The following is a 20459-nucleotide window of genomic DNA, read 5'->3' on the forward strand; positions in this document are numbered from 1 at the left end:
TGTGAGGTGATACCTCATTGTAGTTTTGATTTGCATTTCTCTAATGATTAGTGATGTTGAGCATCCTTTCATGTGTTTGTTGGCAATCTGTATATCTTCTTTGGAGAAGTGTCTATTTAGGTCTTCCGTCCATTTTTGGATTGGGTTGTTTGTTTTTTTGATATTGAGCTGCATGAGTTGCTTGTAAATTTTGGAGATTAATCCTTTGTCAGTTGCTTCATTTGCAAATATTTTCTCCTATTCTGAGTGTTGTCTTTTCGTCTTGTTTATGGTCTCCTTTGCTGTACAAAAGCTTTTAAGTTTCATTAGGTCCCATTTGTTTATTTTTAAAACTAATACATTTTTAAAAGTTTCTTAAACTACAGTTTTACATTTAAATCCCATTATAAAATGTTTCTTTTGGGTGAAAATAAAAGAAAGCCCTGACTCAAAATGGCTTAAACGATAAGGAATTGTATTATCTCACATGACATGAAGCTCTGAGGTGGGACAGGCTGTGGGCATGGTGTGCCCAGGCTGCAGCTCCACTCTATTATGATGCTCTTGGTTCTGCCCTTCTCTGTGTCCTGGTAGAAGCCTCAGGCTTGTAGCAGTGTGGCTGCAGCAATGACATTATCATATCCAGACACAACAATTCAGAGAAAGTGGAACTTTTATTTCCCTTTTTTGGGACTGTGGAAACCTCTCTCAGAAGCCTCACATGGACTTTAATTCCCATCTCATTGGCCAGAGTTGTATCACATGCCTGTTCCTAAACCAATCACTGGCAAGGAGAATGGGACTGCCCGTTGGCTTTTATTAATTATCTCAGAGTGGAATGAGCGCTGAGAAGTCCATGATAATGATCACCTCATCACTTGCTCAAATTCCCTTAAACAATCCAAGTTATAATCACAAATCCAATAAGACTGATTTCTCAAACACTGAAACATCCCAACACACCAAACAGCAGACAGAATCACGAAAATAAAATAATCACAAAGGCTATAACCACATTTAAGTCTAACTTCAAAATATTAAAATCGTGGATTTAATTTCTTTTTCATTACTTCTATACTTATTTGTAGACGTAATATTTATTTTGATACTTTTCTATGTTACAGTGATTTTACTAGACCCCAAGTTAAAATAATACCATTTTATACTGGCCACGGTTGTAGGTTATTTACGTAGGTTGGGGTTATTTATAATTGATTCTTGGCTGGAGCAGGGGATTTTGTGGCACCTTCTAAACTTGAGCTGGCATGCATCCGGCTGCCCTCCCCCCTTTTATAACAGCTTTATTGTCATAAAATTTACATACCATACCGTTCATCATTTAAAGTATACAGTTCAATAGCTTTTAGTATACTCACAGAGTTATGCCACCATCACCCAATCAATTTTAGAGCATTTCCATCATTCCAATGGGAAACCCATTAGGAGTCACTCCCCGTTTCCCCGCTCCTCTAAGCCCCAGGCAACCATCAGTCTATTTTCTGTCTCTATGGATTTGCCTATCCTGGACATTTCCTACAAACGGAATCATACACCCTGTGGAGGCTGGGTCCCTTTTAATCATTACACTTTACTTGCTCCATCAGTGACATTTGTCATGCCTATACCTTTCATGGGGGATTTCCTGAAATTATGTATTTTATAGTTTTGCTTAGTTAGTACAGGCATACCTCATTTTATTGTGCTTTGCTTATTGCACTTCACAGATGCTGTGCTTTTTATAAATTGAAGGTTTGTGGCGACCTTATGTTGAACAAGTCTATCGGCACCATTTTCCCCACAGCATTTGCTCACTTGACATCTCTGTGTCACATTTCAATAATTCTCCCAATATTTCAAAACTTTTTCATTCTTATTATATTTTTTATGGTAAGCTGTGGACAGTGATCTTTGATATTACTATTGCATAAAAATTATGACTCACTGAAGGTTCAGGTGATGGTTAGCATTTTTTAGCAATAAAATATTTTGTAATGAAGGTAGGTACATTGGTTTTATAGACAATGCTATTATTGCACGCTTAATAGACTACAATATAGTGTGAACATAACTTTTCTATGCACTGGGAAGCCAGAAAATTCATGTGACTCGCTGTATTGCAGTATATGCTTCATTGTGGCTGGAACTGAACCCGCAGTATCTCTGAAGTATGCTTGTATTATATAATTGGTTGTACTGCCTTTGTTATGTATTTACACAGTTGTTTGGAATGATTGCAAATATAAACATGCCTTATATATTAAGCATTCACTCCCTTCTTTTCTTCCTCCATGCCTTCCTTCCTTTCTTTCTTCCTTCCGAAAATAAGTGTTGAGCATCTTCTCTGTATCAGGTATTGTGCCAGGCACTGGGAGTCCAACAATGAACATGCGGGTAGGCCCATCCCTTCATGACTTAGAATTGGGTGGAGGTCCTGTCCTTTCTGCTGATGACGAGGAGGCCATGCCATGTGGGTGCTGCTGAGCACTGTTCCAGAACTGGTCAGCGTCCTCAGAATAGCTTCCTGCTCCTTTTCATATTTCCAGTCTTCCCCTACCTCTCCTACCATCTAACCTTTGACATACTATCTTCAGGTGTATACTTACCACCATTTATGCAAACTTTTCCATACATGCTTCATTATCTTATTTTCACAATAGCAACTCATGAAAATCAGATTTGCTTTGCTACGAAGTTTTATTTGATGACAACACTAAGCTGTTCATTTGTTTCATATTTATATCTAGATCCTTCCCCCAAAAGGATTAAAATTGAAACAGAACACAGGTCATTTATAAATAGCCAAGGTATAGATGTTAACAGCTAAGAAAATCTTTCTTATAGCTGAGCACTAGATTTATCTTGGACCAGAAAAAGAATGCAAACAAATTTGCATCAATGGAGAGACTTCTGAATGGTGATAGATGATTAAAATAAAGATTATAAAAGAGAAGAGACTATAATCGTAGGTTTGGTGTGGGGTTCAAAATTAAGGAAGCAGAAGGTATATTAAATAACTATATTTTTACATTAGAATAAATAAGAGTTGGATAAAAGTGGAAAGATTTAATGCAAGCTGATGTGGACTTAGAAAGAAAGATATTCGTCAGGTTTGTCACCTGGAAACAACTTGACTCACTACCAAACTGATTGGCACACCCAACATCCAGATTTTGGATTCTACTATGCTCCTTAAAAAAAGCCAAGACCTTTAAAAGCATAGCCAATTCCATGTCTTGGAACAGGGAAAGACAAGGAGGAGCCTGTAACATCTGAGAAAAGGATGCTTCCAAAAATATTTAAAATAGTGCTGATTGGACATTGAAGCCAATATAACAGGGCTCTCAGCGGTCGTGTTGTGATTCTTTTGAGCATCAAAAAAGAATAATAATTACAGTTAATTATAACATTTCTAAAGTCCATGGTTCAAAGTGAAAAGTTTTAAAGAGGCATATAAAAAGGTAATTATAACACCAAACGGGACTTCCCTGGTGGCGCAGTGGTTAAGAATCCGCCTGCCAATGCAGGGGACCCAGGTTCAATCCCTGGTCTGGGAAGATCCCACCTACCGCGGAGCAACTAAGCCCGTGCACCACAACTACTGAGCCTGCGCCCTAGAGCCTGCGAACCCCAACTACTGAAGCCTGCACGACCTAGAGCCTGCGTGCTGCAACTACTGAACCCGCATGCCACAACTACTGAAGCCCTCGCACATAGAACCCGTACTCTGCAACAAGAGAAGCCACCACAATGAGAAGCCTGCACACCGCAATGACGAGTAGGCCCTGCTCGCCGCAACTAGAGAAAGCCTGTGCTCAGCAACAAAGACCCAACACAGCCAAAAAACAAAAACAAACAAACAAAGAAAAAACACCAAATGAGGCTAAATGTAATAAAATATATTTAAATATTCTTATTAATTTCCAAAGTAGGTGTTACTATTTTTGACCTCTTTGTTTCTTCTGGTAAATACATTTTGTGTATTTCTGGGGCTCAGGGCAGACCACCTCAAAATGTGCCTCAATGGCATATAGATTATTTTGAATTAAAGTTACTTAAGAAACGGCCAACATAAGAGGGACACTCTGACCCTCCCCTCGGTCTCCCTGAAAGCAGGAAGTCAGTCTCTCACGTGAAAGGTGCCCTCCCTGCATCTGGAGGTAGAAAGGACCCTTATTACTAGAGGTAAGGAAGTCAGGCCACGAAGCCTGTATAGACAAACCTGTTAATTCTTTTTTTTTTTTTTTTTTTTTTTTTGCGGTATGCGGGCCTCTGACTGTCGTGGCCTCTCCCGTTGCGGAGCGCAGGCTCCGGACGCGCAGGCTCAGTGGCCATGGCTCACGGGCCCAGCCGCTCCGCAGCATGTGGGATCTTCCCAGACCGGGGCACGAACCCGTGTCCCCTGCATCGGCAGGCGGACTCTCAACCACTGCGCCACCAGGGAAGACCCTAATTTTTTTTTTTTTTTTTTTTTTTTTTTTTTTGTGGTACACGGGCCTCTCACTGTTGTGGCCTCTCCTGTTCCGGAGCACAGGCTCCGGAGGCGCATGGCTCACGGGCCCAGCCGCTCCGCGGCATGTGGGATCTTCCCAGACCAGGGCACGAACCCGCGTCCCCTGCATCCGTAGGCGGACTCTCAACCACGTTACTTCTTTAATGTACTCCCTCAAGCCCAACTCTGTTTAGATTCTTCACTAACTGAGCAGCCAACACATAAGTTTCTTTGTCCTGTCACTTCTTCACAAACTTATTGTTTTGTTTTGGTTTTTTGTCTAAAAAGTATAAAAGTTGCCTGCTTTGACCACTACCTAAGTCTCATTTCTATGGCATCTCCAAGTGCATGAATTAAAATTTGTTTCTTTTTGTCCTGTTAATCTGTTTTGTGTCAGTTTTATTATTAGTCCCACAGGAACTCAAGAGGGGTAAAGGGGAAATTTCCACTTCCCCAACAGTATAAAGTATAAGTATATATTTCCCTCAGTGTAATGAGGGACGAATGTATACAGGGAACAAAAGTAAGCCAAAGAATTATGTAAAAAGCAGAAATTGTACTAAGAACAGGAAAATAGGATTAACCTGATGGTCACATAATAACCAGGTAAACAGGGGGTCTGATAATGTGTTACAAGATGGGGCATCCATCAAATACCATAAGGAAAGAAAGCTGACTCGAAAGTTTCCATCCTTTGTTTCCTGGGAAGTAAAATCTGCCGATGATTCTACTAATGTATCAAAGGTTAGATGATGGGAGAGATGGGGAAAGATTGGAAATATGAGAAGGAGCAGGAAGCTATTCTGAGGACCCTGAACAGTCCAGGAGTGGTAAACTCAGCGGCACCCACATGGCATGGCCTCCTCAAGTCATCAGCAGAAAGGATGGGACCTCCACCCAACTCTAAGTCCATGAGGGGAAGGGCCAACCTGCATGTTCATTGTTGGACTCCCAGTGCCTGGCACAATACCTGATACAGAGAAGATGCTCAACACTAATTTGTGGAAGGAAGAAAGAAAGAAGAAAAGGAAGGAAGGCACTGAGGAAGAAAGGAAGAGAGTGAAGAATGGAAGATTTTTTTTTTCTTTTTGACATTGCTGATTTTCCCTCCATTTTTATTGAGGTATAATTGACAAAGAAAAATAGTATATGTTTAAGGTATATGACTTGAATTTTTTTTTATAAATTTATTTTATTTTATTTTTGGCTGCGTTGGGTCTTTGTTGCTGCGTGTGGGCTTTTTCTAGTTGCGGTGAGCGGGGGCTACTCTTTGTTGCGGTGCACGGGATTCTCATTGTGGTGGCTTCTCTTGTTGCGGAGCACGGGCTGTAGGTGCAGAGGTTTCAGTAGTTGTGGCTCACGCGTTCTAGAGCGCAGGCTCAGTAGTTGTGGCGCACGGGCTTAGTTGCTTCGCGGCATGTGGGATCTTCCCGGACCAGGGCTTGAAACCGTGTCTCCTGCATTGGCAGGCGGATTCTTAACCACTGCACCACCAGGGAAGCCATGACTTGATGTTTTGATATATGTATACATTGTGAAATAATTCCTCCAGTCAAGCTAATTAACATAGCCATCACCTCACATAGTTACCAGTTACCATTTTTTTTTTGGTGGTAAGAACACTTAAGATCTACCCTCTTAGCAAATTTCAAGTATACACTACAGTATTGTTAACTATATTCACATTGCTGTACATCAGATCTCCAGAACTTATTCATCTTGTAAAACTGAAACTTTGTGCCCTTGATCAACATTTCCCTACTTCTCCCTCCCGCCAGCCCCTGGCAACTATCATTCTATTCTTTTTTTTTCTTTTTTTCTTTTTTTTGCAGTAGGTGGGCCTCTCACCATTGCGGCCTCTCCCGCTGCGGAGCACAGGCTCCGGGACGCGCAGGCTCAGCGGCCATGGCTCACGGGCCCAGCCGCTCCGCGGCATGTGGGATCTTCCCCGACCGGGGCACGAACCCGTGTCCCCTGCATCGGCAGGCGGACTCTCAACCACTGCGCCACCAGGGAAGCCCCAAATGTATATTTATTATAAATCACGATATCACATAGCCAAAGCACCATTCTTTTTTTTTTTTTTTTTTGCCTTCATACTTCTGTGCATGCAGCTAGCTACCTCTTTCTTTCTGGAATGTCCTTCCTTCTCTTCTACAGCTATCTGTGACCTTTCACTAATTCTCAAGACTCAATCTCCATGTCTAACAAGGGCTTAATCTCTGAAATATACAAACAGCTCATACAACTCAACAACAAAAAACAAACAACCCAACGGAAAAATGGGCAGAAGACCTTAATAGACATTTCTCCAAAGGAGACATACAGACAGCCAGTAGGCACATGAAAAGATGCTCAACATCATTAATTATCAGAGAAATGAAAATCAAAACTACAATGAGGTATCACCTCACACCAGTCAGAATGGCCATCATTAAAAAGTCTACAAATAACAAATGCTGGAGAGGGTGTGGAGAAAAGGGGATCCTCCTACACTGTTGGTGGGAATGTAAGTTGGTACAGCCACTATGGAAAACACTATGGAGGTTCCTCAGAAAACTAAAAATAAAATTACCATATGATCCAGCAATCCCACTCCTGGGAATATACCCAGACAAAACTGTAATTCAAAAGATACATACACCCCTATGTTCACAGCAGGACTATTCACAATAGCCAAAACAAGGAAACAAGCTAAATGTCCATCAACAGATGAATGGATAAAGAAGATGTGGTACATATATACAATGGAATATTACTCAGCCATAAAAAAGAACGAAATAACGCCATTTGCAACAACATGGATACAACTAGAGATTATCATACTAAGTGAAGTAAGTCAGAAAGAGAAAGACAAATACCATATGATATCACTTATATGTGGAATCTAAAATATGGCACAAATGAACCTATCTACAAAACAGAAATAGACTCACAGACATGGAGAACAGACTTGTGGTTGCCAAGGGGGAGGAAGTAGGGGGGAGGGAGAGGGATGGACTGGGAGTTTGGGGCTGGTAGATGCAAACTATTACATTTAGAATGGATAAACAAGGTCCTATCACATAGCACAGGGAACTATATTCAATATCCTGTAATAGACCATAATGGAAAACAATATAAAAATGAATGTATATATGTGTATAACTGAGTCACTTTGCTGTACAGCAGAGATTGGTACAGCATTGTAAATCAACTATACTTCAATAAAATGAAAAAAAAGACTCAATCTCCACATCTGAGAAGCTTCTCCTAACTCTACCCTCATCCCTATCCTCAGTGGGTCAGGCTGACATGGAGTTTTCATGCATTCCATGGGGCAGTAGATATGGCCTTGGTCTCAGTGACAGATGATTAAATCAGGATTTTCATTGGAACATGAGGTTCAGCCTAAACTCCAGCTAGTGATGTTGGAGGAGGCTTTCAGAGTTAACCCTGTCACACAATTCTTACAGTTACAAGATCAGATTTTGCTGCTTTTGCACCTTGAGCAAACCACCCAACCCTAAGGCCTCAGAGGGTTTTGTCCTTGTTGGCATCAGAATTCCATTATTCTCCTCCTTCCTGTTTTTCACGACTGCCCCTCCCATTTGGATGGGCTTTAGTGACTATGCCACGCTTTCACAGCTGTTATTTTATTTGATCCTCACAATAACCCCATGAGGCGGAGAGAGCTGTTTTCACCAGTTGAGGAGACTGCAATTTGTCCTGGTTCTGAGAACTTGAATCCTGGCATCGGTTTATGAAACTTCCCATGGAACCAGAAGCTTCCTCTCAGGAAAGCTTTGGGGTAATGGCAGTCACAAAGATGCTATCAGCCCCTGAGTGGCCAGGGGCCGGACACCACTCCCACAACTGCCGGCTTCAGGCACAGTTGCTCAGCATTTCTGCTTCTTGTTGCCAGATTGTGCCCACTGATTACAGGGCATTTCAGTGATGGGATAAAATTCATATTTTATTTAAAAATTTTCTCCGCCTGTTTGGGCCTCTTCCTTCCGCTTTAGTGTGTGTTGTGCATCTGCATTACCCAGACCTCCTTAGGAGAATTTTTTTTTTTAATTTATTTTATTTATTTATTTTTGGCTGCGTTGGGTCTTCGTTGCTGTGCACAGGCTTTCTCTAGTTGTGGTGAGCGGGGACTACTCTTCGTTGTGGTGTGCAGGCTTCTCATTGCGGTGGCTTCTCATTGTGGAGTACGGGCTCTAGGTGCGCGGGCTTCAGTAGTTGTGGCACATGGGCTCAGCAGTTGTGGTTCGCGGGCTCTAGAGTGCAGGCTCAGTAGTTGTGGCGCACGGGCTTAGTTGCTCCGCGGCACGTGAGATCTTCTCAGACCAGAGGTGGAACCCATGTCCCCTGCATAGGCAGGCGGATTCTTAACCACTGCACCACCAGGGAAGCCCTAGGAGAATGTTTTCCTTCTTAATCTTATAAGGGGTCATGATGACCCTCTTCGTATGTGCAGATCTGATTGTGTCCACTGTCAGTATGTCTTTTGGTGTAGAACCCTTTGTCTCAAAAACTTATATACCTGTGCTTTGACCTGTAACAGGCAGAACAGTCCTCAGAGCTTTCTGCGAGACTGCTTCCTGCATTATAATCCTCAGGTTGGCTTGAATAAAATCTTCCATTTCTTTCTTAGATTGACTACCAGTTGATTTTTTTCTTCGACACAGACCTTTGGCCAAGATAAGATGAGAGCTCGATAGAGCTCACTGGCAGGCCTAGTGCTCCTTGTTGGTTACCAGGAGAGACTGGGGATTAGGAAGAATTTTATTTTTGAAACCAGCATATCTTGGCTCCTTTACAGTCCCTCTAGATTCTACTTGAAAATTGAACAATTCAAACTTAGTTCAACTCCCTTTTTGTATTGTGTCTTAGAGAAATAGTAGAAGCCAGTTGGCAATTTCAATGTTATGATTGGAAATCTCCTTAGCCAGATCCACAAGATCATTAAGTATCTTTACTAGTTTTTATTAGATACTCTTCCTAGTTTTTACATTATCTCAGGCAACAGTGTTGCCAAACTTTTTACCAGCTATAACTCTATTAGTTTGCTAGGGGTGCCATGATAACATGCCACAAACTGGTGGCTTAAACAACAGAAATTTATTGTCTCACAGTTCTGGAAGCTAGAAATACAAGATCAAGCTACCAGCAGGGTTTGTCCCTTCAAAAAGCTATGAGGAAGAATCTTTTCCATGCCTGTCTCCTAGCTTCTGGTGATTTGCTGGCTATCTCTGGTGTTCCTTGGCTTGTAGACCCATCACCCTGATTTCTGTCTTCATGTTCACATGTCATTCTTCCTGTGTGTTTGTGTCCAAATTTCCTCTTTTTATAAGGATACCAGTCATATTGGATTAGGGCCCACCCTAATGACCTCATTTTAACTAGATTACCTCTGTAAAACTTCATCTGAGACACTGGAGATTAAGACTTAAACATGTGAATTTTGGGGAGAGACAGTTCAACTCAAAGCAGCAACTTTCAACAATTCCCTCAATGTCTTTCAAACCTTCCCTTGAGATCCTTTTAGCTTCTGCCACCCCCCTGCCCAAAGCCAGTAACACATGCTTTTTGTTAACAGTATCAAACTTCACAAATTTCAGTATCAGTTAGGGGCTGGTCAGGGAAGCAGCACCACTAAGGATACAGGATTCATCACAGGGATTAAATACAGCACAATTGTAGGAAAAGCTGGGGGAGAAAAAGTCTGGAAGGAGATGGCTGGAGGATCAAAGGAAACTAACCAGGGATCACAAAGGAAAGCTGCTGAAGAATTCTGTGGAAGGCTGTAGCCTCTGCATCCAGAAATGGCCTGAAACTGATAGGTCATCAGGGCTAGCAGTCAGGAAGACAGCTTGGATTGAACTGGGGGAGAGTGAGGGCAAACTAGAATCCACAAGGACAAACTGGAAGCTATGAGGACAAAACGGAACCCATAGCTATCTCTCATGCTGCTGATGCAGGTGGTCTGTAGGAGAAGTTGATGCATTTACCATAGAACTACATGTGTGCCTTGCCCCAGGGGCTTGGAGAAGCTGAAATAGGAGATGTGGTGGGAGCTGGAGGAGCTGGGGACCAGTTGCTGCTCTGCACCAACAGTGTGCCAGCAGGTCAGTAACAAGTTTACAATCCGCAGCTGGTACCTGGCATCTTCAGAGCACAAGGGCTGCTGCTTCACTTGCTCCTTTCAAATCTTACACAAATTTCTCTTGTGACCAATCCTATCTTGGAACCAGACTGGGAAGGGAAATTTGGGGAACTGAATTTCAGTTTAGTTAAATTGACACCGCACAGAACTACCACATGAGCCAAATATCAACAGTTGCCTGGTACCAGGATGCTGTGTCTCATATGTGTACTAGTGTCTCATTTAAGCCTCATCACAGTTTTGCAAGATAAATATTAGCATTTCCACTTTACATATGAAGAAATGAAGCCTCATATTTGCTCATAGGTAAGCAAATGGTGGAGTCTGGATTCTGCCCTACATCCGTGTGGTAGCCAGCTTCCAAGATGGGTCCCAGTGGTTCTTGCCTTCTGATACTCACACTCTTTTGTATTTCCCCTCCCACCTTAAATAGGTCTGACCTGAGTAATCAGTAGAATATTGCAGAAATGATGATAAGTGACTTTTGAGGCAGGATCATAAAAGACATTGCAGCTTCCACCTTTCTCTTTCTTAGACCACCTGCTCTGGGAAAAACCAGCTGACATGTTGTAAGGACACTCAAGTAGCCTGTAGGTGGACCCATACAGGGAGGAACTGAGGCCTTTTGTGAACAAGTCCATGTGGGTGAGCCATGGTACAAGTAATTTCTACAGCAACAGCCTCCCCTTCAGATGACTACAGTCCCATATCCTGACTGAAACCTCTCAGGAGACCTCAAGCCAGAACTATATGGCCTTTAAATTCTGGACCCACAGAAAATATGAGATAATGTTTATTATTATTTTAAGCTGCTAAATTTTGGGTTAGTTGGTTACACAGCAGTAGATAATTAATATAATGTGTTAGGTTCCAAAGCACAGCTCCTTCCATGACATCATTTTGCTTTAAAATTTGTTCAGATTATGAGAGTGGGGATTGTGGAAGAAGTAGGAATTTTTTTTTAAAATATACATTTATTTATTTATGGCTGCGTTGGGTCTTTGTTGCTGTGCGCGGGCTTTTCTCTAGTTGAGGCGAGCAAGGGCTACTCTTCAATGCGGTGCGCAGGTTTCTCATTGTGGTGGCTTCTCTTGTTGCAGAGCACAGGCTCTAGGCACGCGGGCTTCAGTAGTTGTGGCACGTGGGCTCAGTAGCTGTGGCTTGCAGGCTCTAGAGTGCAGGCTCTGTAGTTGTGGCACACGGGCTTAGTTGCTCTATGGCATGTGGAATCTTCCGGGACCAGGGCTCGAACCCTTGTCCCCTGCATTGGCAGGCAGATTCTTAACCACTGCTCCACCAGGGAAGTACAAGAAGTAGGAATTTGAAAGTTCAGAATGTACTGGTCATGTGACCCCCCACCCCCCACCCCAAAGCTTTGAAATATCTTTTTGGTGCTTCCAGATACAGAGAGAGAAGGAGTGTCATGTAGTGGTTAATCTGAACCTTGAAGAATTAGGAGGGTTTCTTTTTTGTCACTACCTAGGGAAAGCTGAGTTGGCATGAAGAAATTAGAGGTTAAATCATGTGTTGTTGTTGACTGGCAGACTTGAGCTGGAGTTGGGGAAGATCATTGATAGAGACTGGATTCTGGCAGAGCAAGAAAAGTCCTGACAAATGGAGAAGTGGGGTCTCTAGGGCCCTCACAGTGAGAGACTGACAGTCCCTCTGCTTTGCCCCTTCCCTTCAACTGGGCCATCCTTTCCTCTGCCCCACCAAGTTCCCTTTGGCCTGAAGCTCACTGAAGCTGCTCCTCCCTTTTCTGCTCTTTTCCAAATCCCCCTTCCTTTTAATGATGCCCTTTTCCTTTTAATAAAGTTCATATATGTGCATTCAGGAACATAAAAGAGGAAAACAAAACCAAACTTCATCTGAGAACTGTTTCCCTTTGAAAACTCTTGGTATTTGTTTTTCTATCCATTTTGTCCAGATTTGGTCTTGGATTGGAGATGCAAGGCACTGTGCCTGGTGACTTAATCAGACTGGAGTCAGCCAGCAATATTTATTATCTTAGGATGTGAGCACTAGGAGAACCCTTCCAGAACATCTGGAGCAACCACGCTCATTTCATACGTGGAACATTTGAAGCCCAAAGAGGTCAAGTGATCATTGTTAACAGATATCAAATGAACATCTGCAATGAGGAGGACGCTCTTCCGGGCACAGATAGGTTCTTTTGAATGGTCCAACCATTCTGATTAGTAAGATGGGTGGAGTGATTTGCTGGGGTCCTTCCAGATCTCCTATTATGCAAGCACAGAAACATCAGGAAACAGCAGCATTACCCACATCAAACCCTTCCTAAATTGTGAACTGTCCCTCAACAGCTGAGAGTTAGAAAAGGTTGTCTGACCCTCTGATTTCTAAACCCACCTTAAACCTCAACTCTTTGCCCCTGGAGACCACTACACAGTAGGCATCAAGAGTCGTTTGCGAAATGCATGAACCAACTTCCCTCAAGGCCCTTCCCTGCTTCCCCTTCCCCTCCTCTCCCACTAGGTACTGTGCCAGCATTTGAGCCCCTGACCGGGGACTTTTGGGGATCTTGTCTGGCCTCCTCAGACAGTGACCCCGTCCCCGGGTCAGGAGCAGGGCTCCATTTTTCACTGTGGGACGCTGGACTCTCATATTTTTTCTCGGGATAGGGGCTCTTGTTTGGGGGGCATGCGAGCATCGAAAATGGCCCGAGCTGGTCTTGGGAGCACTAGGGGGATGCGTGGTGGCGCTTGCCGTTCTAGCCGGGAAAGAAGGCCGGGCGTTCCTACCGGCAGGGAGAGGCAGACCACCGGACCCAGAGCTCCAGCTGCACAGCGCGGTTCCCCGCGGGCGCCGAGTGGGCGGGGCCTGGCGGGGGCGGGGTCTGCCGCTGTCAGGTGACAGCGCGGCGGGCGGTGGCGGCAGAGGCCAAGGGGCGTCAGACGCGTCGAGTGGCTGGCGGGACAGTCGCGGCAGCCGGGGTAGCAGGGCCGCGGCCATGGGGGGCTTGAAGGACGAGCTGCTCAAGGCCATCTGGCATGCTTTCACCGCGCTCGACCTGGACCACAGCGGCAAGGTCTCGAAGTCCCAGCTCAAGGTGGGCGCACCCGCCTACCGCGGGCCCGCACTCGCCCCTACCCGGCGCGTGATCTACTACCACCGGGTGGAAGCGGGCAGGCGGGCGGTGACCAGAGGGGATGGCGGACCGGAATGCGGCCGAGCGGCCTGCTCGGGGTGGAGGGAGCCGAGACCGGGATTTGGCATTTTTCGCCTCCCTCTTGCTTTCGGGCCTCGCGCTCGGACCGGTGCGTTAGTTCCCTCAGGGCTCCTGGTGAGCAAGGGACGGCGCGGGTGGGGGGCTCTGAGGGGCGAGCCGGTCTTCCTGTTGGCGCGGGAGGCCCAGAAAGTTTGACTCGGAGAGGGCGGTGGGAAGCTCCCTTAGGAAACCTATCCAGAGTTTCCTCCCTGCTCTGGGAGAGGAAGGGACTTGCCCAAGGTGACTGGTCAGAGCCCTCTAAGGGGCACGCTCCGCACCGGGGCAGTTCTCAAAACGGCCAAATGCCCTCCAGGCTACCAGGCAGTTCCGAGAAGAGAGAAGTGCCCCAGAGCCTGGCCCGCAGCGACCTCCAATTTTGGGGCGCTTTCCGACTAGGGAGGAAGACCTAGCGTCCTCAGGTCTGGAACGAATCGAGGGTGTGCCGTGTGCCGCAGGGACCTTAGTTTCCGGGTGAAAAGCTCTGATCTGGCACTTTGCAAAAGCAAGTGCTTTTGCAGAGTCTTTATTGTGACTGCCAAAGACCCCATCATTAAATGAGCGTATAAGGTATAAATAAAGGAACGCTTGTAAATTGAGTAACCCCAAGCAGGGTAAGTGGCATTTAGCCAGGAGAAATTGGCAGCTTCTTGAAAGTGTAAAATATGGAAACAGACAAGAAGAGCCATTCATAGACATTTAAAAATATACACATTTTGGATCTGAATGTCTGGTTTTCTTAGCCTCTTCTGGGAGTGAATTTCTGAAGATTGAGTTTGCTTTGTATATTTTGTGCAGTAATCAGGAGGTTCTCATGACTAGTGGCTTTTATGCCAGTAGGACTTAGCATTCTGCCTGTTTTCCTTTTACCCTTCTCTTTTTTTTCTCATTCATAAAAACATAGTCTGGAAGGTTTCATAGAGATCATCCATTTAATCTTTATTTGACTTTATTTTTAAAATTTACATAGAGTAAAATTGACTATTTTGGTGGATGGTTCTGAGTTTTAACATATATAGATTTGTATAACGACTACCAAAATCAGGGTTCCATCATCCCCAAAAGTTCCCTCATGCTGCCCCCCTCTTCCTCAACTGCTGGCAATCAATGATCTGTTCTTAATTGCTATAGTTTTGTCTCTTCTACAGTGTCATAAAAATGGAGTCATACAGTATGTAACCTTTTGACAGTGACTTCTTTTGCTCAGCATAATGCCTTAGAGATTCACCTATGTTGTTGTGTATCAATAATTCGTTTTATTGCTAAGCAATATTCCATTGTATGGTTGTACCATAGTTAATCCATTCACCTTTGAAGAACATTTGTGTTATTTCCATTTTTTGGTGATTATGAATAGAGTTGCATTTTACTCTTCACTGTTTTTACTTTTAATTTACCTATACCACTATGTTTAAAGTGAGTTTCTTGTAGATGGCGTGTAGTTGGGTCTTGTTTTTTTTTTTTAATCCATTCCAACAATCTTTTAATTGGTGTGTTTAGACCAATTACATTTAATTATGATGTTCGATTTAGGGTTACCATTTGACTATTTGGTTTCTGTTTGTTTTCACTATTTTTTCATTTTTTTCTCTTCCAATTGATGGCATTAACGAAATATTTTCTATTACTTTTGTTGTACACCATTCAAAATTGTCTTTGTGACTACTTATGGAAAAAGTGTCCAGAGGATTCTTGACTGTGGGCTTGGCAGGAAGTATTAAATCCTAGTGCATAGCTTTGACCCACAGGATGTTGATAATGCAAATGTGTCGTTGTATTTTGTCTCTTTGTCTGCTTAACTGAGAGATTTCGGGATTGATTCAGTTCTGTTCATCTTGCCAGTGTTTCTGGAATTGGAAATATTAAAAAGTTTCTGTTTAGTTCTCTCCTTTTTGGAGTTTTGACTCTGAAGTTCGACGTTCATTGATCCATTGGCTAGGAATAGAGTTTTTGCCTTAATTTGCTCATTCATTCATTTGTTCATAAATAACCTTTTGCATATACTTTGTGTAAATTACCATGCTAATTTTATAAAAAGATCAGTATTTTTAGGCTCTTAAGAGTTAATATCTCCTTGGAGAAAATATCATACAATTGATTTATTAAATAGCAGACTAAAAATTACATACCCAAAATGAGGTTAAAATTTATTGCTTTGGAAAACTGTATGGGCATTTTAAAATACTTTGGACACTTGTCTTTTGGAATTACCTTCACAGTTTTTGATGTGAGTGGTGACACTTCATGTGTTAGATACTGTGCCTAATTCTAAGGGTGATATGATAGTGAAGGTGGGGGAAAAAGAAACATATGAATTTTTGCGTTCAAAGAGTTTAAATGTTGGTAGGCAAACTAAAAGAATAGGCAACCGTTAGAGAAGTCTCTCTCTGCCTTTCTGTGTATATATATAGATTATATTACTTAGACAATTACCCTATCCTTAAAAAAATGTAAGATCTGGTGGTAGAGATAAGAACTACAGGAATACTATGGAGAGGAAGATGTTGAATGTGATAGAAGATAAGAGCCCATGATGAATGTGATAGAAGATAAGAGCCCATGAGGTTTTAGAGGAAGAGACCAGTACTTTTTTTTTTTTTTTTTTTTTTTTTTGCGGTACGCGGGCCTCTCACTGTTGTGGCCTCTCCCGTCGTGGAGCACAGGCTCCGACGCACAGGCTCAGCGGCCATGGCTCGCGGGCCCAGCCGCTCCGCGGCATGTGGGATCTTCCCGGACCGGGGCAGGAACCCGTGTCCCCTGCGTCAGCAGGCGGACTCTCAACCACTGCGCCACCAGGGAAGCCCAAGACCAGTACTTTTTACTGGTGGAATTACTTCATGAAAAAGCTTTGAAATTGCCTCTGAAGAAAGCTAGAATGTGATTATGTGGAAATGGGAGGAGGATTAAGCCCATCCTATTCATTCATTCATTCATTCATTCTTTCTTTCAATGGGTATTTATTGACTGCGTTTAGCGCTAAGGGATCCCTGTGAACTACTGCAGGCCACAGGAATTAATCAGGCATTTATAGGGACTTCTGTGTAACTGATTTTGATTGGAGTGTAGGATATGAGTGTGTTTGTGTGTATGTATAAGAAAGAGTTTTTTTTTTTTTTTCTTTTTTGCGGTATGCGGGCCTCTCACTGTTGTGGCCTCTCCCGTTGCGGAGCACAGGCTCTGGACGCGCAGGCTCAGCGGCCATGGGTCACGGGCCCAGCCGCTCTGCGGCATGTGGAATCTTCCCGGACCAGGGTACGAACCCGCGTCCCCTGCATCAGCAGGCAGACCCTCAACCACTGTGCCACCAGGGAAGCCCAAGAAAGAGTTTTTGATGGATGGATATTTACCTGGAGATGATGTCCTTGGGTAAGTGTGGGGCTGTTGGTACAGGATCTTGGTAGTTGAAGCTTGGAAAAAGGAGAGAAGAGGTTCAACAGTGGCCTTGGGGAATGGCTACAGTAGGTGGTGAGAGGAAGAATGGAAGCCGGGGGACCAGAAATGGGATATAAGAACCACTTTGGGGCAACACTGGTGCTGAGGAAGAAGAGATTTTCAAGGAAAACATTGTCTGTTATCTTTGAGAGTTAATTTATTATTATTATGTACATATATTTTGGAGATTGTAAAGTAATGATATTGATTCTTCCCTGCCGTAGCTCATAAACTACATTATTTCTTCTTTTGTGAAGAGAAGTTGTGAAAAGTTTGGAGTATTGGCATCATCTTGGGAATAAATTTATTTTTGACTTTTAAGGAGATTTCTTTGCAGTACAGTACTCATTTAGATAAATGTGTTTGGGTCACTGCTATAATTAGTAAATATTTTCCTTGAGGTCCCCCAGTTTAGTACAAAAATCTTACTGTTTTTCTTTTGGCTGTGTTGGGTTTTCCTTGCAGTGCGAGGGCTTCTCATTGCAGTGGCTTCTCTCGTTGCGGAGCACGGGCTCTAGGTGCACGGGCTTCAGCAGTTGTGGTTTGCGGGCTCTAGAGCGCAGGCTCAGTAGTTTTGGCGCCTGGGCTTAGTTGTTCCAGGGCATGTAGGATCTTCCCGGACCAGGGCTCGAACCCGTGTCTCCTGCATTGGCAGGCGGATTCTTAACCATTGTGCCACCAGGGAAGTCCCCACAAAGCTTATTTAAAAAAATTTTTTTTTAATTTTAAAAATTTACTTTATTGAAGTATAGTTGATTTAGAGTGTTGTGTTAATTTCTGCTGTATAGCAAAGTGATTGTTATACATATATACATTCTTTTTCATATTTTCTATTATGGTTTATCACAGGATATTAAATATAGTTCCCTGTGCTGTACAGTAGGACCTCGTTGTTTATCCATTCTATATATAATAGTTTGCATCTGCCAATCCCAAACTCCCAATCCATCCCTCTCTCACCTCGCCTTCCGCTTGGCAACCACAAGTCAAAAAGCTTATTTTTTATACCTAAATTTTATTATTAACTAATAGCATTTTTTAAACATCTTTATTGGAGTATAATTGCTTTACAATGGTGTGTTAGTTTCTGCTGTATAACAAAGTGAATCAGCTATACATATACATATATCCCCATATCTCCTCCCTCTTGCATCTCCCTCCCACCCTCCCTATCCCACCCCTCTAGGTGGTCACAAAGCACCAAGCTGATCTCTCTGTGCTATGCGGCTGCTTCCTACTAGCTATCTGTTTTACATTTGGTAGTGTATATATGTCTATGCCGCTCTCTCACTTCGTCCCAGCTTACCCTTCCCCCTCCCCGTGTCCTCAAGTCCATTCTCTACGTCTGCGTCTTTATTCCTGTCCTGCCCCTAGGTTCTTCAGAACCATTTTTTTTTTTTAGATTCCATATATATGTGTTAGCCTAAGGTATTTGTTTTTCTCTTTCTGACTTACTTCACTCTGTATGACAGTCTCTAGGTCCATCCACCTCACTACAAATAACTCAATATCGTTCCTTTTTATGGCTGAGTAATATTCCATTGTATATATGCGCCACATCTTCTTTATCCATTCATCTGTCAATGGACACTTAGGTTGCTTCCATGACCTGGCTATTGTAAATAGAGCTGCAGTGAACACTGTGGTACATGACTCTTTTTGAATTATGGTTTTCTCAGGGTATATCCCCAGTAGTGGGATTGCTGGGTCATATGGTAGTTCTATTTTTAGTTTAAGGAACCTCCATACTGTTCTCCATAGTGGCTGTATCAATTTACATTCCCACCAACAGTGCAAGAGGATTTCCTTTTCTCCACACCCTCTCCACCATTTATTGTTTGTAGATTTTTTGATGATGGCCATTCTGACTGGTATGAGGTGATACCTCATTGCAGTTTTTTTTTTTTTTTTTTTTTCTGTACACGGGCCTCTCACTGTTGTGGCCTCTCCCATTGCGGAGCACAGGCTCAGCGGCCATGGCTCACGGGCCCAGCCGCTCCGCGGCATGTGGGATTTTCCCGGACCGGGGCACGAACCCATGTCCCCTGCATCGGCAGGCGGACTCTCAACCACTGCGCCACCAGGGAAGCCCCTCATTGTAGTTTTGATTTGCATTTCTCTAGTGATTAGCGATGTTGAGCATCCTTTCATGTTTTTGTTGGCAATCTGTATTCTTCTTTGGAGAAATGTCTGTTTAGGTCTTCCACCCATTTTTGGATTGGGTTGTTTGTTTTTTTGATATTGAGCAGCTCATATTAAAGGAGATTAAGCCTTCATCAGTTGCTTCATTTACAAATATTTTCTCCCATTCTGAGGGTTGTCTTTTCGTCTTGTTTATGGTTTCCTTTACTTTGCAAAAGCTTTTAAGTTTCATTAGGTCCCATTTGTTTATTTTTGTTTTTATTTCCATTTCTCTAGGAGGTGGGTCAAAAAGGATCTTGCTGTGATTTATGTCATAGAGTGTTCTGCCTATGTTTTCCTCTGAGAGTTTTATAGTATCTGGCCTTACATTTAGGTCTTTAATCATTTTGAGTTTATTTTTGTGTATGGTGTTAGGGAGTGTTCTAATTTCATTCTTTTACATGTAGCTGTCCAGTTTTCCCAGGACCACTTATTGAAGAGTAATAGCATATTTTTGAGTAAAACAAAAATTACCATCTGTATAATTTTTGAAACTTAAAATACAAAGAAAAAATTAACATAAGAAAGATATTTGTTGGGACTTCCCTGGTGGCGTAGCGGTTAAGAATCCGCCTGCCAATGCAGGGGACACGGATTCGATCCCTGGGAAGATCCCGCATGCCACGGAGCAACTAAGCCCGAGAGCCACAACTTCTGAGCCTGCGCTCTAGAGCCCGTGAGCCACAACTACTGAGCCCGCGTGCCACAAATACTGAAGCCCGTACACCTAGAGCCCATGCTCTGCAACAAGAGAAGTCACTGCAGTGAGAAGCCTGCACACTGCAACAAAGAGTAGCCCCCGCTTGCCGCAACTAGAGAAAGCCCGTGTGCAGCAATGAAGACCCAACGCAGACAAAAAAATTTATTAAAAATAAAAGATATTTGTTGAGGCCAACATAGATTTTCATTAAACTTAGCAATAAGATAAAAATACAGAACACAGAATTTAAAAACTACTTGTGACTTACATAAGCTACTATAGAAGCAGATGTTGGGCTGTC

General features: G+C 43.2%; 1 protein-coding gene across 1 annotated transcript in view; it reads left to right on the forward strand.

Annotated features, from left to right (window-relative positions):
- Nucleotides 1-13501: 13501 nt before the first annotated feature.
- The window catches only part of SWAP70 (switching B cell complex subunit SWAP70), a 79120-nt gene continuing 72162 nt past the window's right edge, over nt 13502-20459 (forward strand). Inside the window, exon 1 of the mRNA XM_019948258.2 lies at nt 13502-13689. Within this exon, the coding sequence (XP_019803817.1) occupies nt 13591-13689 (99 nt within the window). The 5' untranslated portion in view covers nt 13502-13590. The remainder of the gene's footprint in view (nt 13690-20459) is intronic.

Source organism: Tursiops truncatus, chromosome 8, assembly GCF_011762595.2.
Source record: "Tursiops truncatus isolate mTurTru1 chromosome 8, mTurTru1.mat.Y, whole genome shotgun sequence".
NCBI classification, from domain to species: domain Eukaryota; kingdom Metazoa; phylum Chordata; class Mammalia; order Artiodactyla; family Delphinidae; genus Tursiops; species Tursiops truncatus.